The sequence below is a fragment of the Amia ocellicauda genome, chromosome 21, assembly GCF_036373705.1.
Source record: "Amia ocellicauda isolate fAmiCal2 chromosome 21, fAmiCal2.hap1, whole genome shotgun sequence".
NCBI classification, from domain to species: domain Eukaryota; kingdom Metazoa; phylum Chordata; class Actinopteri; order Amiiformes; family Amiidae; genus Amia; species Amia ocellicauda.
The window spans coordinates 22,087,030-22,104,989 of NC_089870.1; the positions used below are offsets into that span (position 1 = coordinate 22,087,030).

The following is a 17,960-nucleotide window of genomic DNA, read 5'->3' on the forward strand; positions in this document are numbered from 1 at the left end:
CGCCCCTGCTCCCCTCCCCCTCTGTATTAATTTCCTTCCCAGCATCCTGACACAGTTGGCCCTGGCTGTGCCGGCCACTGGACTGCAGTTACACATTAACATCATAAGAGGATTCGCATCCTGAAGCACTCCTACTGACGTCAGTAATGAGATTACGCTTCCAATGGTTAACTGTTGAGTCGCAGCTGCTCCCCGAGCCTGAGGGGGGGTACTGGGGAGAGGGCTGGCGAGCTCGGGTCCCTGTGCTGGGCAGCTCCGTCTGGCCCGGTTCAGTCCAGTCCGGTATGCCACAGCTCTGTGAGGGTTTTCTTCTCTGGATCTTTTGGAGAGCTGGGCACCCTGCTTCAGTGCTCTCCCAGCCCCCCAGTCAGTCCCCCGCGATTAGTTACTCGACTGGTTCCAGCATGTGTTGAAATTCGGGGTGCAGTGCGGGCGTTCTCTCCTTCCAGAAGTAGGCCGAGCGCTCTGCCGGTCCCAGCGGGCCGAGAGGACAGCGCTGTCTCCTTGGTACTGTTCTTTTTGTGGGCCGTGGGCTGACGATTGTTATTTTTTTAATTGTAACGCCACAGAAATGAAAACCAATGTGGAAAGAGGCTGGTCAAGGACTGTAAGACCAGCTGGCAGGGTTTTCCACTGCGGACGCTTTACCACAGCAAAGGTAGTTGTGTGTGTATATTTTTTCCTCTCCTCCCTCCCCAGTGTGGCGCTGCAGAAGCCCCGGAGACGAGCAGAGTAAATCACAGCATCTCACTTAGTGGCATCTGCCTGAGTAGTCATTGGCTGTGCCACGTGCTCTCCATGCCGCTGTCCTCTGCCTTTGCTCTCTTGGGCTGCGTACGGCGCTTTCCTCGGCCCTGCGCTACCCATCAACTGCCCACTTCCTCAGCCCATCCTGGCTTGGCTTGGTCTGGCAGGAGGGCTCTTTCCTGGCCCTCTTCTCTGCAGCCAGCGACTGGAGCTGCACCTCTTGATTGGCAGGGAAGGGGCCCGGTCTGTGTGGTTTCCCTGAATCCGGGGGCTTTCCTCTTATCCACTAGGCTGCTGTAAGAAGTGACCGAATTCAGCGCAAGAACTTCTCGTTCTGTGATCCTAATCCACTTCACTGATAAATCACAGCCCAGCTATAACCGAGCTATAAAAGGAGCAGGCGTGTTGCACGGTCTTTCTCCTGCCGGTTGGATGTAAAGATAGAACGAGAGTACGCAGCGATGTTGCAGCTGAGACCGGACTTATGCAGCTTTGTTCAGTTACACATCTTCTGTTTATTGGCGTTGTGGTGTTTTCAGCACCATATTTTCCAGTTTGCTGCACCTCACCTTATTTTATCTTTGTCGTGGGACTTTGAAGACATAATTTTCAGTCTTGTGGGCTTAGTAAGTCTTGCAACCTGCCATTGAGCATTTGACACGCATGCCTCCAAATGAGATTCCCCTGCAGTGTGCAATGCCTACTGTCAGCTCCCTTCCATAATCCAGTAAATCCACCGTTTCATGGGTGATCTGTAAGCTCAGTTAAAATATTTCTACTCTTGTCTTTGCCGGGATGTATTTTGAGCAGATTAAACCCTGCAGGATGCGGTTTTATCCCTGTATTAACTGCGGCCCTACACCACCCTGTTTTGGCTTCCTAGTGTGCCGGGGTGTTTCCTTGGTGCTGTAAAGACGCTGTGTCAATACACCCTCTGCCCGCTGTGGACGAGCGCTATCGGCGGCTCCATGGCATGTGTGGTACAGTCCGTACTTGGGGCTGGGAAAGACGGTGCCCGGGCCGACGGCACGTGTGTGTTTTGCAATCGTGTGCTTGTTGGTGTCTTTGGACCCTCATTCAGGGCACGTTTCTTGGTGCGGTGCCTCACCAGCCTGCTCCTTCAGGCCTCTAAACACTACAGCTCCCACCCAGACCCACTGTGGCCTCCCGCCCTGGGGACGGCGTCTCTTGTGTTGCTGCCTCTCTGCTGATCGAGAGCCACGGGGGTAGAGACCTCCTCACGTCCCATGTAGGTCGGGATTCGATCACACCCTTGGCCCAGACCTGAGTCGGAAATCGCAAAGCCCAGCCCTGGACGGCAGCGGTGTTTCATGTGCACCGTTCTTCCACATGGCATCCTGCCCTCCAGCCCTGGGGAGGTGACCTTAGCAAATGGACAGTGGGGTTTTTATCTTAATCTGTGTACATCTGCTTCTCTGCCTAAAAACTGAACTGAAGTTCTCAGGTGTTTAAAAAAAGAAAAAAAAAAAAAAAAGCTCTCCTACTGATACATTTACTTTCGACTTGGTAAGAATAGGAAGTTGATGTTTTTGTAATCCTTCGTCGGTAAAATAAAATAAACTGTGGTGAGCCTACAGCAGTATAGAGGAACTTAATGAGTTTTATTGAATACGCCCCTCGGTGTGATACAATTCAGATGCTTCAAAGCAAAGAAGTAACAGACAGTCAAACACAGGAAGTATTAAGAAACCACCCCACCGCAAGTAACTGCATCCCTATTCCCAGTTCCAGTCTGTGACATCTGCTTCCCTTTGTGCTGCCCAGGTGGGACGGGGAGTGACATTCCCCCCAGGGGCGGGGCTGTGGTCAGATGGCTCTCGCTGAGCCCTGATCTGTCCAACTGCTGCTGGTGATGATTTCAAGGTGTTAAAAACAAATAAGTGGGGCAGAGAGTCCAAATGGGTGTTTTCCCAAAAGCCAACACCTATCAAGAGAGAAGCAGAGGAGCACAGACCTGCATCTCCCACCCTTCTCCTTTGTGTCCTTCTTTGGCTCAATTTGGAATAAGAAAGGGATTGCACACTGACTTCTGTGTGGCCCACCGTCCCACAGTGGGAGGGCCCCGGCTGGCTCTCTGTCCCACTGTCGGTGGTCCCCAACTCGGTCCCGGTCCCTGTCCCTGTCCCCCTTAGTCCGTCCGCAGCCCCCGTGGCCTGTAGAGACTTCTGCATGCTGAAGTTCATCGTCTATCGCTCCACCTCCCCGTCTCGAGACGGGAGCCCCCGGGCCATTAGCGTATAAATCACTTTTTATGCGTCTAGCCGTGCGCTGGGAGCCCGGTGTGTGCATTTCTAGTTTGCGTGGTTCATTGACAAATAATCTCTTCAGTGTATTCGCCACGGCACTAAAGTTGAGCAACGCCGGCTCGGGGTGGATTAGAGAGAAAAAAAAAATGACCTATATTGCATTATCACTCCATTATCTCGCAGTTACTGCTCTCCGGTTGTAAAGATATATGTATCCAGTCCATTTAGGATCATGTCGTGGCGATGGTGACTGTGTGCGGCTTTAAAACGTTTCATGCAATTTAATGGGGTTCTATCAACACCGAGTTCACAACCACCGCACCTATGTTTTCATTCAGCCCCAGCAGAAATAATTAGTTTTTCATTACACCATGTTAACCAAGCAGCTCCGGGCCGCCGACGGTAAAACAAAACGTAATTCGCAGGCGTGTGCTGCTACTGTGCAGTTGGTGCCTAGGTGTGAAGTGGCTTGGGGGGGAGGGGGGATCCACGATTTAATTCAAACCACTCGACCGTAAAATCCTGAACTGTAGTGTCTAGAAACTGCAGCCGGCAAGCCCAGTCTTCTGGACCCCCGACTAGAACAGACCTGAATGCAGCCAGACAGGACGCTCAGCTGAGAGCTCCAGACCACCTTAAAACGAGCGGATGATACCGTAAAAAATCACAACAAAGCAGAACTATCGACTGTTGTAAAATCTTATTTACTTGGCAACCGTCGCTATGCACTTGTAACAGATGAACTGATTTGGCTGCCGGCTTTGTTTCTGTTTATCTGTCTTTATCTCTCTCTCTCTCTATCTCTCACTCTCCTTATCTTTCGCCGTCTCTTTATTTCTCTCTCTCGCCCTCATTTCGCAAACCGCAAACCACAATCCAGTCTGAAGTGGACCCCTGCTTGGAGATCTATATTTATATAGGATTTATAATCGCAGGTCGATCTCTGGAAGTTGGACAGATTCATAGAAAAAGTGTTTCTTCTGTGCTTGTGTGAGTGTATGTGTGTCCGTGTGTTCTCGGTGTGAGTTTGTTTGTGGGTGAGGGTGTGTGTATGTGGCAGAGTGTGTTTGTGTAGGTCTGTGTTAGTGTCTGTGAGAGTTTGTGTAAGTGTGTGTGTGTTTGGTGTATGTGTGTCCAGATCCCGCACTCTGGCTTCTTTGATGCGTTGCAGCGCCCGCTGTGCTGGAGAGTAAAATGGAGAAGCAGTGTGCATGCAGAACGCCCGTTACTCAGGAGAATAAACGTAAATGCAGCGTAAAGCCTCGTATCAGTCCACACTGGTGGGAGGTTCGGGGAGAGACGGCCTCCAGTTCCTGTGCTGTTGATTACAGATTTCCTCCAGCAAGCAGCGACTGCCCGACCCACGAGGGCCCTGCTCGGTCCTGACCACTTCCTCTACAGCGCAGGCCCTGGTGTGTGTGTGTGTGTCTGTGTCTGTGTGTGAGAGCTACCAAGACAATCCGGTGATTCAAATAAATGTATTTATTAGTCTTTGTGTTTTGATTGACACTGACCACTTCCTGGTTGTCTGTAGCAGGCGGCCGTGTGGCTCCTGCTCCTGGTTTGCAATGTGCCATCTAGCCCAGCCCATGTGTGCTACTCCAGGTCGCTCTGCCTGGCACAGGGACTTGTCAGGCTTCCTTATTATCACACTGCTTTGTAAATCTTTCTCGCTCCCTGTCTCTCTATATGTCTCGTCTCTCTCTCTCTCTCTTCTGCCAGTTTACATTGTCTGCTGAAATGCAACAGTGCAGCGGCTGGCCTGCTCCTCTGGGTCCTAGTGCTGAGCTCTCTCTGGCGTTCTGTCGGTTATCTAATGAAAAGTCAACTCTGTGTGGGGGGTGGGGGGCCCATTCGCATGAGCAGAGACACGGCACGCTCCTCGAGGACGCTCACATCCTGGAAAGAGACCTTGTTTACAGGACTGGGAGGGGGTATATTTACAGTTATCTTTCCTCCAAGTCATGACTCCTGCCAGGCTAGACTTTCCCTGGCAGAAGCAGAGACCAATTGTGTGCAAATTACACAACGTGAAGAGCGTCCGCGTCTGCTGACTGACTTACTGGGAATCAATCGATACATTTTTATTTTGTATAGCGCCTTTTGCAGGGTAGCCACAGAGCACTTTACAGATTGATAAACAGACAACAAACATACCATAAACATAACATAACATAACATAACATAAAATAAACCATTAGACACAGAGAAGAGAAACATAAACTCCTGTGGATGGCAGATTGTTAATGGAGAAGATAACTCTGGAGGTCCACGGCTTAAGGCAGTATAACTCTGTTACAGCAGCAGGGAGATCAGAAAGTTATTCAATGGTGCTGCTGGCTGTGGTCTTCCCTCTGGTGGGTGGCCCCTTGCAAGCCCCCGGGGGACTGGTGTTTGTTTTCCTCAATTTTTATTAACACCTCTTCTTCCTGTCTTCTGAAAGGATGCTCACTGTGAACTGACCGCTCTCTCCCATTGTGACCCTTGCTGTCCCAGCTCAGGGACAGGGAAAGCGAGCTGCAGTTACTCCCTACAGGAGGAGTGGCCTTTCCCATCTCTGTCAATCTGTCCCTTGCAGTAATATGCCCCGGCTGTCCAGGCCTGGGCTTTACCCCGTGAGACAATGCTGAGGCACGCCGCGGCTACCTGTGTTTTAAGCCGGGTGTTTGGCAGGCGTCCAGTAAAGCACACCGTCCTGGAGAGCGGCGACCGCGGGGCCGTGGACTAATGCACCCTGAGGCCCGCTGGGGCCCGTGGTGAGGCAACGCAAAGTGCCCCCGGGCCCGGAGGAGAAGTGCACTCGGCTCTCAGTGGGAGTGCTGTGGCTTGCCGATCGGCAGGAGGCATCCGGGGAGGAATGCCAGCTGGTGTGGGATAATAGATTAACCCGGGGCGAGTGGATTGGGCCGTCCTGCTTTTAACTCCAGCCACCAGCCCTCCCCGCCACTTAAGCGTGCTCGATGAGCGCTCGCGGCTCCGGGCTCTTCTGAGACATTGACGTGCCCATTAATGTTTAATAGCACATTTGTGTCATACCGGCTCATTGACTGGGAAAGGGGCTGGCTAATTGTAATTGCGCCTCGTTGGCTCTGCGGGGGTGAGGTTCGGGCCCGCTCCCCACCCCGTCTGCCCGGGCTCCCGATGATGGCTCACAGGCGCTGTTAAGGCCCACAGGTCAGAGATCACATATCGATGGGTTCAGAGTGCTTTAAGAGAGCATTAGCTTCCACCGGGATGAAAGCCATAGAGTTTTTCTGTTGCGGTGGATCGTGTCGGCTCAAAGGGGCCGGTGAAGGTGGCAGGCATAAGCGTCACAGCGGTAACCAGAGCTTCGTGTGTGCTTCTGTCACGGCGACCACGGATGTGCGGTTTACTGTTTCTTCTGCCAAAGCTTTAAAATGTGCAGCTTCTGTCTGTCCAATGGTCTGTGAGGCCCTGAGAGCAGCCTTCAGTGCTCTGATCAGAGACGAGCCCCTAGGATTAACCCACAATTCCACTTGTAGGGTGTGGTGCGTGAGAGCACTCTGTGCTGAAGAGGAACTTGGGTCACGGCTCCTCCATGCAGCGGTCACGTGTAAGAACGTCCCGAGATCAGAGTGGTGCGCCAATCCACCATGGGTTGCGAGGGAACGGGCGACCGCTGGCCCTCGCTGTGTCCACGGGCAGTCCATGAGCCCAGCCGATCTCATCAGTGCTGTGTACATTGTTTAAAAACAGAATAAAACAGGCAAACTGTTTATGAGGCTGGTTGCAATTAATTGAAATGGTAATTCTTTTTAGACAGACCTGTATCTTAATATATTTTCATATTGACCACCTCTCTTTCCTCAGACCAGACACACATAAAAGCAGCCAGCTGCCGTGCCACGGTGCAGCTCGTCTGTACATTGAGGGGAAGTGTCTCTTGTGTGTCGGGTGTGTCCACGGCAGTGGCTGTGGTTAGAGATTGCCTCGGGCCGGCACTGGACTTCTGACGACCTCTCCTTTGAAACCAACTACCATGGCAACTCTCAAGAATAAAACTGGGTGTGGGTCCACAGCCGATCCACGGAAGCACGAGTCATTTTATAAGAGGAAGAAGAATGATGAGGATGATAATGATGATGACCTGAACACACCAGTTGATCCACTTCTGTGGTTGCAGGCAGGGAGTTGTGCCTCCGCTGCAGTTGCGTAAGTAGTGGGTGAGGAGAGGCTGTGCCAGCAGGCACGGGGCACCGCGTGTGAGCGCTATCAGGGCGTGGAGATGGGGGAAGGGTTTGCTTTACTAATGATGGGCAAGGGAGTAGAGATGTGGGTCCCGTTTGCCCTTCTGTCTACAGAAAAACGTAAATGTCTAATGTACGTTTGTTGTGTGAAGGATTAAGGGTTGTGCAGGTAACGGCTGTTTTGGTGCTTGTGTACAAAACCTTTCCCCTCGTGTGTTTCTTGACCTTCTTGACCTTCAGGGCGCCACACACAGCCCCTCCGCTGCACACTGGGGTCGCTACTGTGGTTATTTCCATTTCCTGACGTGTTTGGCATTACATATGTATGCATGTATTTAGTGTGTTGTGCCGAACATTTGAAGGAGAGCCAGCGCTGTCTTTGTCTGCAGGGTCTCGGTTGTCGAGGCACGGCGACCTTTTGAAGTTTCAGATCTGTCCTTGACAAAATGGTCTCGTGATGAAAGGGGGGGTTGGGGGATTACACTCGGCGTCTCCGAGGGATTGTGGGGGGATTAGGAAGGTGGGCGGGGGACGGGCATTCGGGCCTGCGGTGCCATGCAGCTCTGAAAAGGTCGCTGGGAACGTCAGTGTGTGTATTGTGATGCTGCCACGCCCAATATCCCTGCATATATATTTGTCTATATGTGTGTGTGTGTATAAGTGTTTGTTTTTTTGCATGTGGATTTACTAAGTTATTTTCTTTGTTCTTTGGAATAACATAATGACAACACTGGATCAATGAAGCCGTCAATCAATACCAGCTACTCCAGGAGCTCATCAAAAGTATATTAAGCAAAAGGCAGCTTGCGTGGGCCTGTGTCCAGACCTCACCTTCCTGGCCTCTCAATCTGTGCAGGCAGTTCCCGCTTCCAGGGACAGCAGCCGGGCCCAGCGAGAGGCTCAGCAACCGGGTGGACTGGCGGCAGTTCAGCAGCACCGGCTGTGAATCCCGAGAGCAGTGGTTTAGGTTTAGGTTTTAGGCCTCTCGGTTCTCAAGCTGACCTCCAGTCTTGTGGTTGGCTCGGATTTGTACGCATCCCTGTGCTTTAGATCTTAGTTTTTTCTCCGGGTGTGAGGACAGCAATGGCTGCCGTATGTTGAACTGTGAAACCCCAGCCAGGGAGCGGACCACGGGGACGCCGAGTGCAGAGAGCTCGTTTAAAAGGGGTGCGCATCTGTGAAGGCCTGGAATAGGTCACATGGGTGGTGGTTGTGCGGCGTTGGCTGGTGGGAGACCCTTGGCCCAGGGTAGTGAGCAGCGTCTGCAGTCGCGGTGAAGCATCGGGATGTGAGGAATGCTGTTCGGTTTGCGCTGTATCTTCAAGGTATTTGGTTCAGGTCACCCTCTGAATGTGGCGATGGAGCTGTTATTGTAGTTTTTATTATTTGTATTTGTATCCTTTACATTTTCTATCTTATTCTTATTGAGGCTTGTGTTCACATCTTTTTACTGAGATATTTTCTTTTCTGCCATCTGTTTAACATTACTACTCTTGTTTAGGGCTGGGTTTGCAAACATTAGGAGGACATTATATGCTTCATCTGGGATTGACGAGCCTTTGTTTCTGGGTAGCGGGAGGCTGTGGTGGCATACCTGCTATGTCCTGAGGTGGATGGAAAACCGCAGTTTCCCTGGGTTGTGTACGTGCGTTTCCCCTCGTTAATGTCCTCTAAGGCTGCCTGTGCCAGTTTGCGTTGAGAGAATTTGTGTACTTCAGCACTCTTGTAGGCATGCCATGCTGCCGTGCCGGAGAGCTGTGGTGAAGGGAATGTGCGAGAATATGGGGTACAGTCCCCCTCCCCCCCATGTGAGCCCTCAAAAGCTCTGTTGTCCGGCCTGTCAGCAGATAAATATTAGTCCAGTGACCCCCAGGACCCCTCGGTGCTAGAGCTGCAGTCCATCCCCTGCCCTGTGAAAAGTAAATTTGCACAGGACAGGGGCTTCAGTGCACTGAGGGAATGGGGGAGGTATTCCTATAACCTTTGCTGACCTTTTGACCTTGCCATGGAGAGGGTGTGGAGCGGGAGCTACATGTGCAGGCTGCCCGGTGTCCTGTGGGGGGTCGGCCATGATATCCTCGTCACCGTGCTCTCCCACTAATTAGCTCCTCTGGTTTAATCGCTCTGGCTCACAGACGCTTCCCTTTGTTTCGAGGCGGTGTCGCTCTTGTTTTGTACGTCTAGTTCCCCTTTGTGCGGCTGCCTCCTTCACCCTGGTGCCATTGGTGGAATCAGCTGTTGTGTGTGTGTGGCTGAAACAAATGCACAACATGACGCGTTTATTTCCTTTCTTGGTGTATTTTTGGGGAGTTTTATCTAATCTCTCTATTAAGTGTTTGGAAGCGTTTCCCGGGCCCGGGGAACCTAAGGTGGGCACCTTCCCACCCGCAGGCTTCAGAGGCCTGTTGGGTTTATTGCCTCACAAAGCAGACGGGCGGGGAGAAGAAAGAGAAGTGGCGTCTCCCAGCGAGTGGGCCACAGGTGCTGGGCTCTGTCTGAGTCTGCGTGTGTGGACGTCTTGGCTGGAGGTGGAAACTGGTCTGGTTCCCAGACCGGATTATTGTGCTCCTCACAGACTCGCTCTGTCAAGCTTGCAGCAGCTTTAAACACTGTGGATGATTTCTGGGAAGGATGTTTTCCTTGTGTTTTGTTCTGTTGAGTTTTTTAATGTATCGAGTTAGTTGTATTTCCCCTGACTCTTTGTTCACCCATCCAGTTGAATTTCAGTGGGGGGGTGGTTTTCCCGTCACATTCATCCTCAGCCAGGGCTGGGGCTGTTTACTCAAAGATACTGGCAGCCACCCTATCGTTTTCAGGGCTAAATAAAACCATTAATAAATAAATAGTTTAATGGGCAATTAAGGGAGTAATGGATTCAATTAAATGAGTTGAAGCAATTACTTCAGAGCTCAGTTAGTGATTCGTAGAGCGATGACGAGGAGCCAACAGGATTCCCGGAAGTTCACCGCGAGTGGGGGGTCTGCGGGGGGCGAGCTCTGCAGCGTCACGGCCCCCAATCTGTGCTTGTGCCCTGGCACCGCGGCCCAGCGCCTCGCTCATGTCTGAAGCCTCGGGAATCCGCAGCAGACAGGGCCCAGGGGTGGGGTGGCGGCCTGGGCTTGATTTATATGAGGCGGAGCAGGCGTCCCGAGCTTTCGGGTCTTGTGACTCTCTTTGATTAGAGTCCCAGAACTGCATTTTGTGTGTCTCTTTCTCTCTGGGTGTGTGATTCGTGTTTTGTTTTTCTTCTCCACCCTTCCCTCCCTCCCTCCCATTTTCTTTTTCCTCTTATCTATCCTTCTCTGCTCTGACCGTTAAGGAATGTCTGACTTTTTTTGCAGAGAAGGCTGCACTTAGACCACAACAGCAGGACAATGTCGACTCGGACCTCTATGGTCATCTGAAACTCACAGCTCCTCGCCCTGGGTTTACTGTCAACCATCGCCCCTTCTTACCACAAGGGAAACTGTCATTTTCTAAACCGCGTGTGCAGAGGCCACAGTCCTTGGCTGTTGTGCTTTGCTGACCTCGGCTTGTGGAGAGTATCGTCACCAGGGTTTTTCATTGTGTTTTTTCCGGAGCGGCAAGATGAATGGACAGTAAGTTACCGTTGGTCTCGTGTCTGGTCTGGCCCAGGAATAGGCCGCGTCAGAGGGGCTCAGTAAGCCCTCTTCTGCAGAGGTATCCTTGTGTGGAGAGACTGCCTGTCCTGGGCCGACGAGGCGCTGCTGTTTCCAAATAGTATGTATTTTTATCCAGGGAATCATTTGGGATTTGCACAATTTTATTTCCAGGCCTCTCTCTAGAGAGTGGCATTCGTTAAAGCAGGCCAGAGCATCGGGCCAGGGTCATGGGGCTTCATTCGATACACGAACATCAACCAGCAGCCGCGGTGTGCCGTACTGGGTCTGAACAGCTCAGAACTGGAAAACTATCAGCTGCAGAGTTAAAAATAGCACTGCAGAAAAATGCTGTCAGTGAATCGGTGTTGATCGCAGGACGATGAGGACGCAGGATGGATCCTGTGACAGTGATGCGTGGAGGCGTCCTGGGGAGGGAGAGGGCTGAGAGCAGCCGAATAATGTGGGAAGGGTTCTCTGTGGCCATCCCTCCTGGATTCCCGTTGTTTGATCTGAGGGAGCCGGCTGTTTAAAGCCTGACAGAGATCGTGGAAGCATCCCTGAGGTCCCCTAACTAACAGCTCCGTTTTAAGTTTTCCCTCTAAACCCCCCCCCCCCCCATCCCCCCCATGCCCTGAGCTGGACACAGACACGGGCAGAGAGCTAGATCACTTTCACGGTTATAGAGATGGATCTGCTATTTCTGGAGAGTAATCCACGTCCGCAAGGATCATGTGACGGGCTTATCTTATTGTGTGAAACTGATGTCTGTTAAAAACAGAACTGGGCGGCCGCAGCTCTCTGTGCTTCCCTGGCCCTGTGGGATTAAAACCCTGATGACAGAGAAACAGGGGTCTGCTCAGCACAGTTTAAGACGGTTAAACTGTATCGAGCTGGCGAATGCACTCTACAGACAGAAAATCGCGGGAAGGGTTTAGACGGTTGAGTAATGGCGTGTTTGGCGGATGCTCGGGAGCCGAATCGTGCGCTGTCGGCTGCAGTTCATTTTATTTACACTACCCTCGTGTGTGTTTATTTCCCCTTTCTCACGGATCTCGTCTCCTGCCTTTCTGTCCCTCCCATAGCAGTGTCCTGGGGCAATAAGCTGCTGCTCTAGTTAGGCCCCTGTCTCAGAGGTGTGCCCCGGTGTTTTAAAATGAAGTGTTTTACGTGGCCTTTCTCAGCCACACAGTGCAGGATTAACAGCCAGGCTGACACCCACACACTGGCACCCTGGCGCCACAGTCGGTGGGGAGGACACTGGGAGTCGGGCAGGCCATGCGCAAGGTGAGGTTTCGTGAGGCTGAGAGCGGCACACCCCTCATTGTTCCCACTCCGGTAATGGCAGGATTAAGCCACTGTCGTCTGTAGCTTTTCATCCGCCTGATTAATGCCTCACTTTGTGAACCGAGTGAGCGGCGAAGATCACACAGCCTTGTGTTCCCAGCCCTCTGACGACCACTGGCTGTCATCATTTCTCAATTTCACCGCGGTGAAGTCGGTGAAGAAAATGTCTGTGTGTCAGTGTGTTTGTGCGCACAACCGGTTTTTCCTGTACATTTGGAAGAACCGGGCTGTTTTCTTTCTCCGCTGCATTCGGCATCGTGCTGTTAGATTAGCTTGCCCCCTCGGATACCATTTCCCTTTACAGCTCCTTGTTCATCCTGCTGGAAACGCCCTGTGATTTAGCAGGTTTACAAAATGCCAAAATAACAGAAAAGCAGAGCGGCCTGAGAGCCGTGTGTGTATTTCCTGCTAAGCTGGCCTGAGCCGTGCAGGCCGGCAGCTGTGCAGCTCTGCCCTGGAGGATGCTGGGAGATTCTCCACAGTCATATGGTTCTGGAACCTTACAGTGCCTGCCCTCTCTCACCGTCTTGGCATTCTCCTCTTTACAGTTGATCGCTGTATCGTTTATCCTTTTGTTTTTCTGTATACCTGTATTTCCATTTCTTTTCTTTTTTCTTTTTTAAAGCTGAAGTTCCTCAGCAGAATTAGGTTAATCTGTTCCAGTTAGAGTAATGAAAGGGGTTTTGTTCAGGCTGCTGCATGCTACCTTGTGGTGTGTTAACATCCTAAACCTGTCTGCCTGGGCGTGGTGTACTGCAGTGCACAATGACAATAACAGGGTCATTTTAGGTCATAATCTGATGTGCAGTAGCATTTTTGTGCCTGTGTAGCTATAATGTTTTTACTTTCTTTTTTGTGGTACTTCAGAGTAAATCCCTTCTTCGTAGCTCATTGATTTTAGATGGTTTTTAGGATTCTTTGTTCAGCAAGGACCAGAGGTCTCTGTGCCTGGCCGCTTCTCTCTGCTGGGACACAGTGCTCTAATTAGGCACCATCGAAGTGTTATTCATGGGTCGTTAATAATAAGGCGTCTTCCCGAGTAGTAGAACATAAGAAAGTCTCAAATCAAGAGGAGGCTATTCGCCCCATCGTGCTCGTTTGGTGTCCATTAATAACTAAGTCATCAAGGATCCTATCCAGTCTGTTTTTGAATGTTCCCAAATTGTCTCTTCAGCCACATCGCTGGGGAGTTTGTTCAGATTGTGACGCCTCTCTGTGTGAAGAAGTGTCTCCTGTTTTCTGTCTTGAATGCCTTGAAGCCCAATTTCCATTTGTTTCCCCGGGTGCGTGTGTCCCTGCTGATCTGGAAAAGCTCCTCTGGTTTGATGTGGTCGATGCCTTTCATGATTTTGAAGACTTGGATCAAGTCCCCACGTAGTCTCCTCTGTTCCAGGGTGAAATGGTTCAGGTCCTCAGTCTCTCAGTAGGACATTCCCTTCAGACCTGGAATAAGTCTGGTTGCTCTCCTTTGAACTGCTTCTAGAGCATCAAATTTCATCTGCCAGGTGTCAGCCCACAATTGAATATTATCCAAAAGTCCCTTTGAATAGCCGGTGCTGCCGAGATTGTATCTGCTGAACCACCTATTTTAGTATCATCTGCAAATTTGACAAGTTTGCTAACTATCCCCGAGTCCAGATCATTAATATAGATTAGAAAACGCACAGTAGTTGTAAAAGGCTCTGAAAACGGCAGATCAGAGGAAGGGAAAAGAATCCTCTGCGTTGTGCTGGGATGCTCTGTCGGCCCCGCTCTGCGCTGTACACGGCTGCTTGACGTGTGCGTCTCCAGATTAAACACAAGCAGCTTTGATCAGAAACGCGCTCTGAGAGAACGTGTAGTGTCTCCGGGGAGTTCAAGGTGGATGAAACCTTTGCTCTCCTTTTTGTTTTCATTGTATTAGTTGTCGTCTTTCTCTGTGTCACATTATCGTACTGCAGTTGTGAAGAGAGAGTTGTAAAATGCATGCTTAATCTTTCTTAACATGCACCATGCGGACATGTGTTCTCGGGCCTGCCACTCCCACGGTCCCTCCGCCTTCCTCAGAACTAGCCCGGGGGGTTCTCAGAAAAGCATGGTGTATAAAATCTACATTCTTACCGAGTTAACGGTTGTGCGCTCATGAAGGGACACTTGCCAGCCGACCCGTGGTTGTGCACCTGTGGATAATGTCTGTCAGGGCTGCAGTGGAGTAATGCCTTATTCCTGTTAGACCTACTTGGCCCTGCAGTGGGACTCAGGGCCCTGTGGCGCTCTGACAGCCCTGAGTTCAGTGCTTCATGCAGCATCTTGCCAGGAGCTGCTGTGGGGGGTGTGATGTGTTTGGGTGGCAGTGGGTGGTCTCTATCTGACATGCACTGGGCTCTGTTCTTCTTCACTGTACAGCACTGTATCCACTTCAGACAGTCTGTACACACATGCACAGGCCTATAAACACGCACATACACAGGCTCTCACACCCTTTTCAAAGGATTATTGAGACAAAATACATGAATTAATTAACGTAAGATATTTATAAGCTTAATCCTGACGAAGAATCTGTATGAGTCGTAAGTGTGAAGCCCTAGACATGCGTCTGGCGGCGGCTGATCAAGCGCCGCCCGCTCGGCAGTGGGTGAGGAGATCGACGATGTTTTTATGGTCGGGTTTTACGGTGTCGTCCCTTTGCACACAGTGCACGGCCCAGGCGCAGTCCGGGGGCACTGAAGGCGCAGCGCAGTCCGACACAGCGCTATAAATCTGTCACGGGCGCGCCTGCCTTGTGTAGGGTCCGGGTGAAGTGTTTTAAGCATCGCTAATGCCCTGCGACGGTTAGTTTATTCAGAGGGAGTTTCTCTCTTTCTGAACAGCGCCCTGAGTCAGCGCAGCAACTGGGAGGTTTCTGGCTGACGCACGGGGTCAGTCTGAGGTCAACCGGCGAGTGATAAATGCCTTTGCGTGGGTTCTGTGTACAAGGAGGCCACGCGCCGGGCAGGGCAGCGGTTTTACCCTCTTATGGTAACGAGTGTGGCTTTGCTCAAACGGCTCCCCTGATTGGTCGGCTTTCTTGCGGTTCTGAGTACGGATGGTTCTCGCCCGAGTCGGGGTGTCTCCGCCTGACCCGTGAACTTCGTTACCTGCACAGGTGTTCCCAAAGCATGCTGCAGTGTGCCCAGGTCTGTCAAGGGGGCACAGCAACAGTTGCACCATTTGAAGCCAGTTTGGTCACCAGAGGGTTCTCTCTTATGCTGAAGAACAGGGGGCAAATAGTGGTGAACTGTAAACTTATGTGACTGACCTGCCCTTCAGTGCAAATTGTTTATTCTTCTCCCCCTCTGTCTCCCTCTCCCTCAGTGAAGCCGTTCACCACCACGGTGAAGGAGATGCGTCTGCACAGGGACGACTTTGAGATGCTGAAGGTGATCGGGCGAGGGGCGTTTGGAGAGGTAAGACACATACCCTGCAGGCGTCCCACAGTGTGCTCATGACCGCCCCACACAACCCTCTCTTTATACTGTGTCAATCTTTAATGTTGTGCGTGCGTGTGTGAGCGTGTGTGTTTGCGTGTTCCTCCCCCTGGTCATGGGGTGTGCTCGACTCTCCTGTTTGAGGTCCAGGGACAGAACGGGGACTGTGTTTTGGCTCGGTGGTTGTTGTTTATTTGCTTGCCTCCACCAGTCCTACAGCTCTCTGCACAATTCAGAGGAGGCTGGCCTGTGTGTGTGTGGGGGATGGTTGGGATCGAGCTGCCCTGCTGAGTAGAGGAGGCCCTGTGACCCAGCCCAGCTGTGTAAACGGCGCAGGGCTGCGGTGTGCGTCTGGTGACGATGCGGGGGGAGGTTTGATGGGCAGCCATTTGATCCGGCCTGCACTGACACTGCAGAGAGCACAGCCGCAGTCTGCAGTGGGCACAGGAAGTGATGTCGAGACAACCTAAAGTGATTCGAGGAGGACTTCCTGGTTAAGCAAGTGTGCAGTCAAGGGCCAACTGAAGGGCCCGAGCAGAGATGAGATTTCGGTTCGTCATGGGCGTCCAGTCTTGTCATTCATCAGTATGACAGAGATTAGAGGCATATAATAAACATCCTTCCCCCCTCCCCCAACAAAACAGAAATACTGAGTTTTATTTATTCATACAAAACTGAATTAAAGCAGTTAGTCTTACCTGGGGGGTGGGGGAGCTTACTGCACTGACAGTTTATGTTGGGACAGCAATGCTTAGCTAGCTGAGGGGTGTGGGGGGACAGGAACGCTTCCAGGAGAGCCTCAGGAAAGAGACCCCGTCCAGGAGAGGAAATTGTGATCAAATGGGGTTTCCTCCATCCGATTGTGTGCCCACACCCCCACAGGATAGGGACAGGGCTTCTCACGGCAATGCAGTGCGGCACATGTGACCGGAAGGGCTCTGTGTTACGTGTTCCTGTCATTGTGTTGTGGGCCTGTGGTGGTCCGGCCCACACGCCTCGGTGCTGTAAGAGTGCGGCCGTGGGTCGAAACCACTCCTGCCTTCAGAGGGTGAGAGGGAGGAAGTCAGTGAGAGAGTGAGGCTGAAAGATAGATAAGGAAAGGGGAGAGATACTGGCTACATAGAAGTAGAGAGGGTATTGGTGGGGGGGCCGGTCTCTCTCTCTTTCTCTCTCTCTCTCTCCCTCCCCCAGGCAGAGGGGCAGGCAGAGGTTTAAATCCCAGGGTAGGGGTAGGGGCTCCTCCTCAGTTCCTTCCACCAGACGGTGCCCCTCTGGCCCCCCGTGGTCCCCCCCAGCTCAGACACTCGTCTCCAGGCATGCTTTCCTTACTGCACTCCTGAGGGCCGAGGCTGTGGACTCTGTCTGGGGCCACTGGCTCCCCGAGTGTTTGCTGAGGCCCACATCCTGACATTGTTTGTATGTAGGGGCCGCCTGGCTTTAGATTCTGTGCTTCATTTAATTTTTGGCCAGCAGTGTGTTAATGTGTTAAAATCGGTCAGGGCTGCAGGGAGTTTAAACTTGGACCGGCCTGCTCATCTCGAGGGAGTTCGGGCCCCTCTGTGCCCTTCGTGCTGACTCTATAGACGGTGCAGAAAATAAATGTTCATCCGAATGAAATCAGTGAAATGTTCTTTCGGCACATGGTGTCAGAGCGCCTCGACTCCCTGCTGGTAAAAAGGTAACGAGGCTTGAATAAACCGCACCTGATGCGGACTTACATAACGGCCTGCTGTAGCGCAGGCGATAAAACCAGGAGTGGGCTGGGCCCGGCTCCAGTGTGTGAGGAGCAGCTGGTGTAATCGGCCCCGGTTCTTAATGGAGTACCTCGACTTTGGCCTGGCTGACGGCTCGGCCAGGCCAGGCCAGCTGTGTCTATGCCGGAGGGACTGCGGGGGAGGGGAGCGCCACACCTGCTCACTGGGGCTCTGGGATTGGCGGCACGGCTGCCAGCTCCCACATCGCCGACTCCCAGGGAGGCTCACCCCCCCGAGGGCAGGCAGCACGGCCTGCCTGCGCGGGGGTCTAAAAAAGGAAAGGAAGACCGGGGGGGAAACAAAACAGCAGAAGAGACTCGGTGGGTGGAGTTTGTTTTTGTAATGAGGGCAGATATCTGGAGTCGAGGACTGTTGTGAAAGTGTGTGTGTGTGTGTGTGTGTGTGTGCGCGCCTGTCTCTGTGTGGTGGGGTCTCTCTCTTCCCCCCTGTCAGTGAAGAATGCCTGTCTGTTACAGTGCAATATAAGTACAGATAAACACAGACTCACACCAAGACAGCCTGGCCTGGATATATATGGCTGTTTACACGCAGTTAAAATGGGGATTTACAG

The 17,960-nt window shown here is 52.0% G+C and overlaps 1 protein-coding gene across 3 annotated transcripts in view; it reads left to right on the forward strand.

The window, feature by feature from the left end:
• Nucleotides 1-17,960, forward strand: part of cdc42bpb (CDC42 binding protein kinase beta (DMPK-like)) — a 44,716-nt gene that overhangs the window by 1,994 nt on the left and 24,762 nt on the right. For all 3 annotated transcript variants that reach the window (XM_066694993.1, XM_066694991.1, XM_066694992.1), the window contains exon 2: nucleotides 15,523-15,614. In XM_066694993.1, the coding sequence (XP_066551090.1) occupies nucleotides 15,523-15,614 (92 nt within the window). The remainder of the gene's footprint in view (nucleotides 1-15,522; nucleotides 15,615-17,960) is intronic.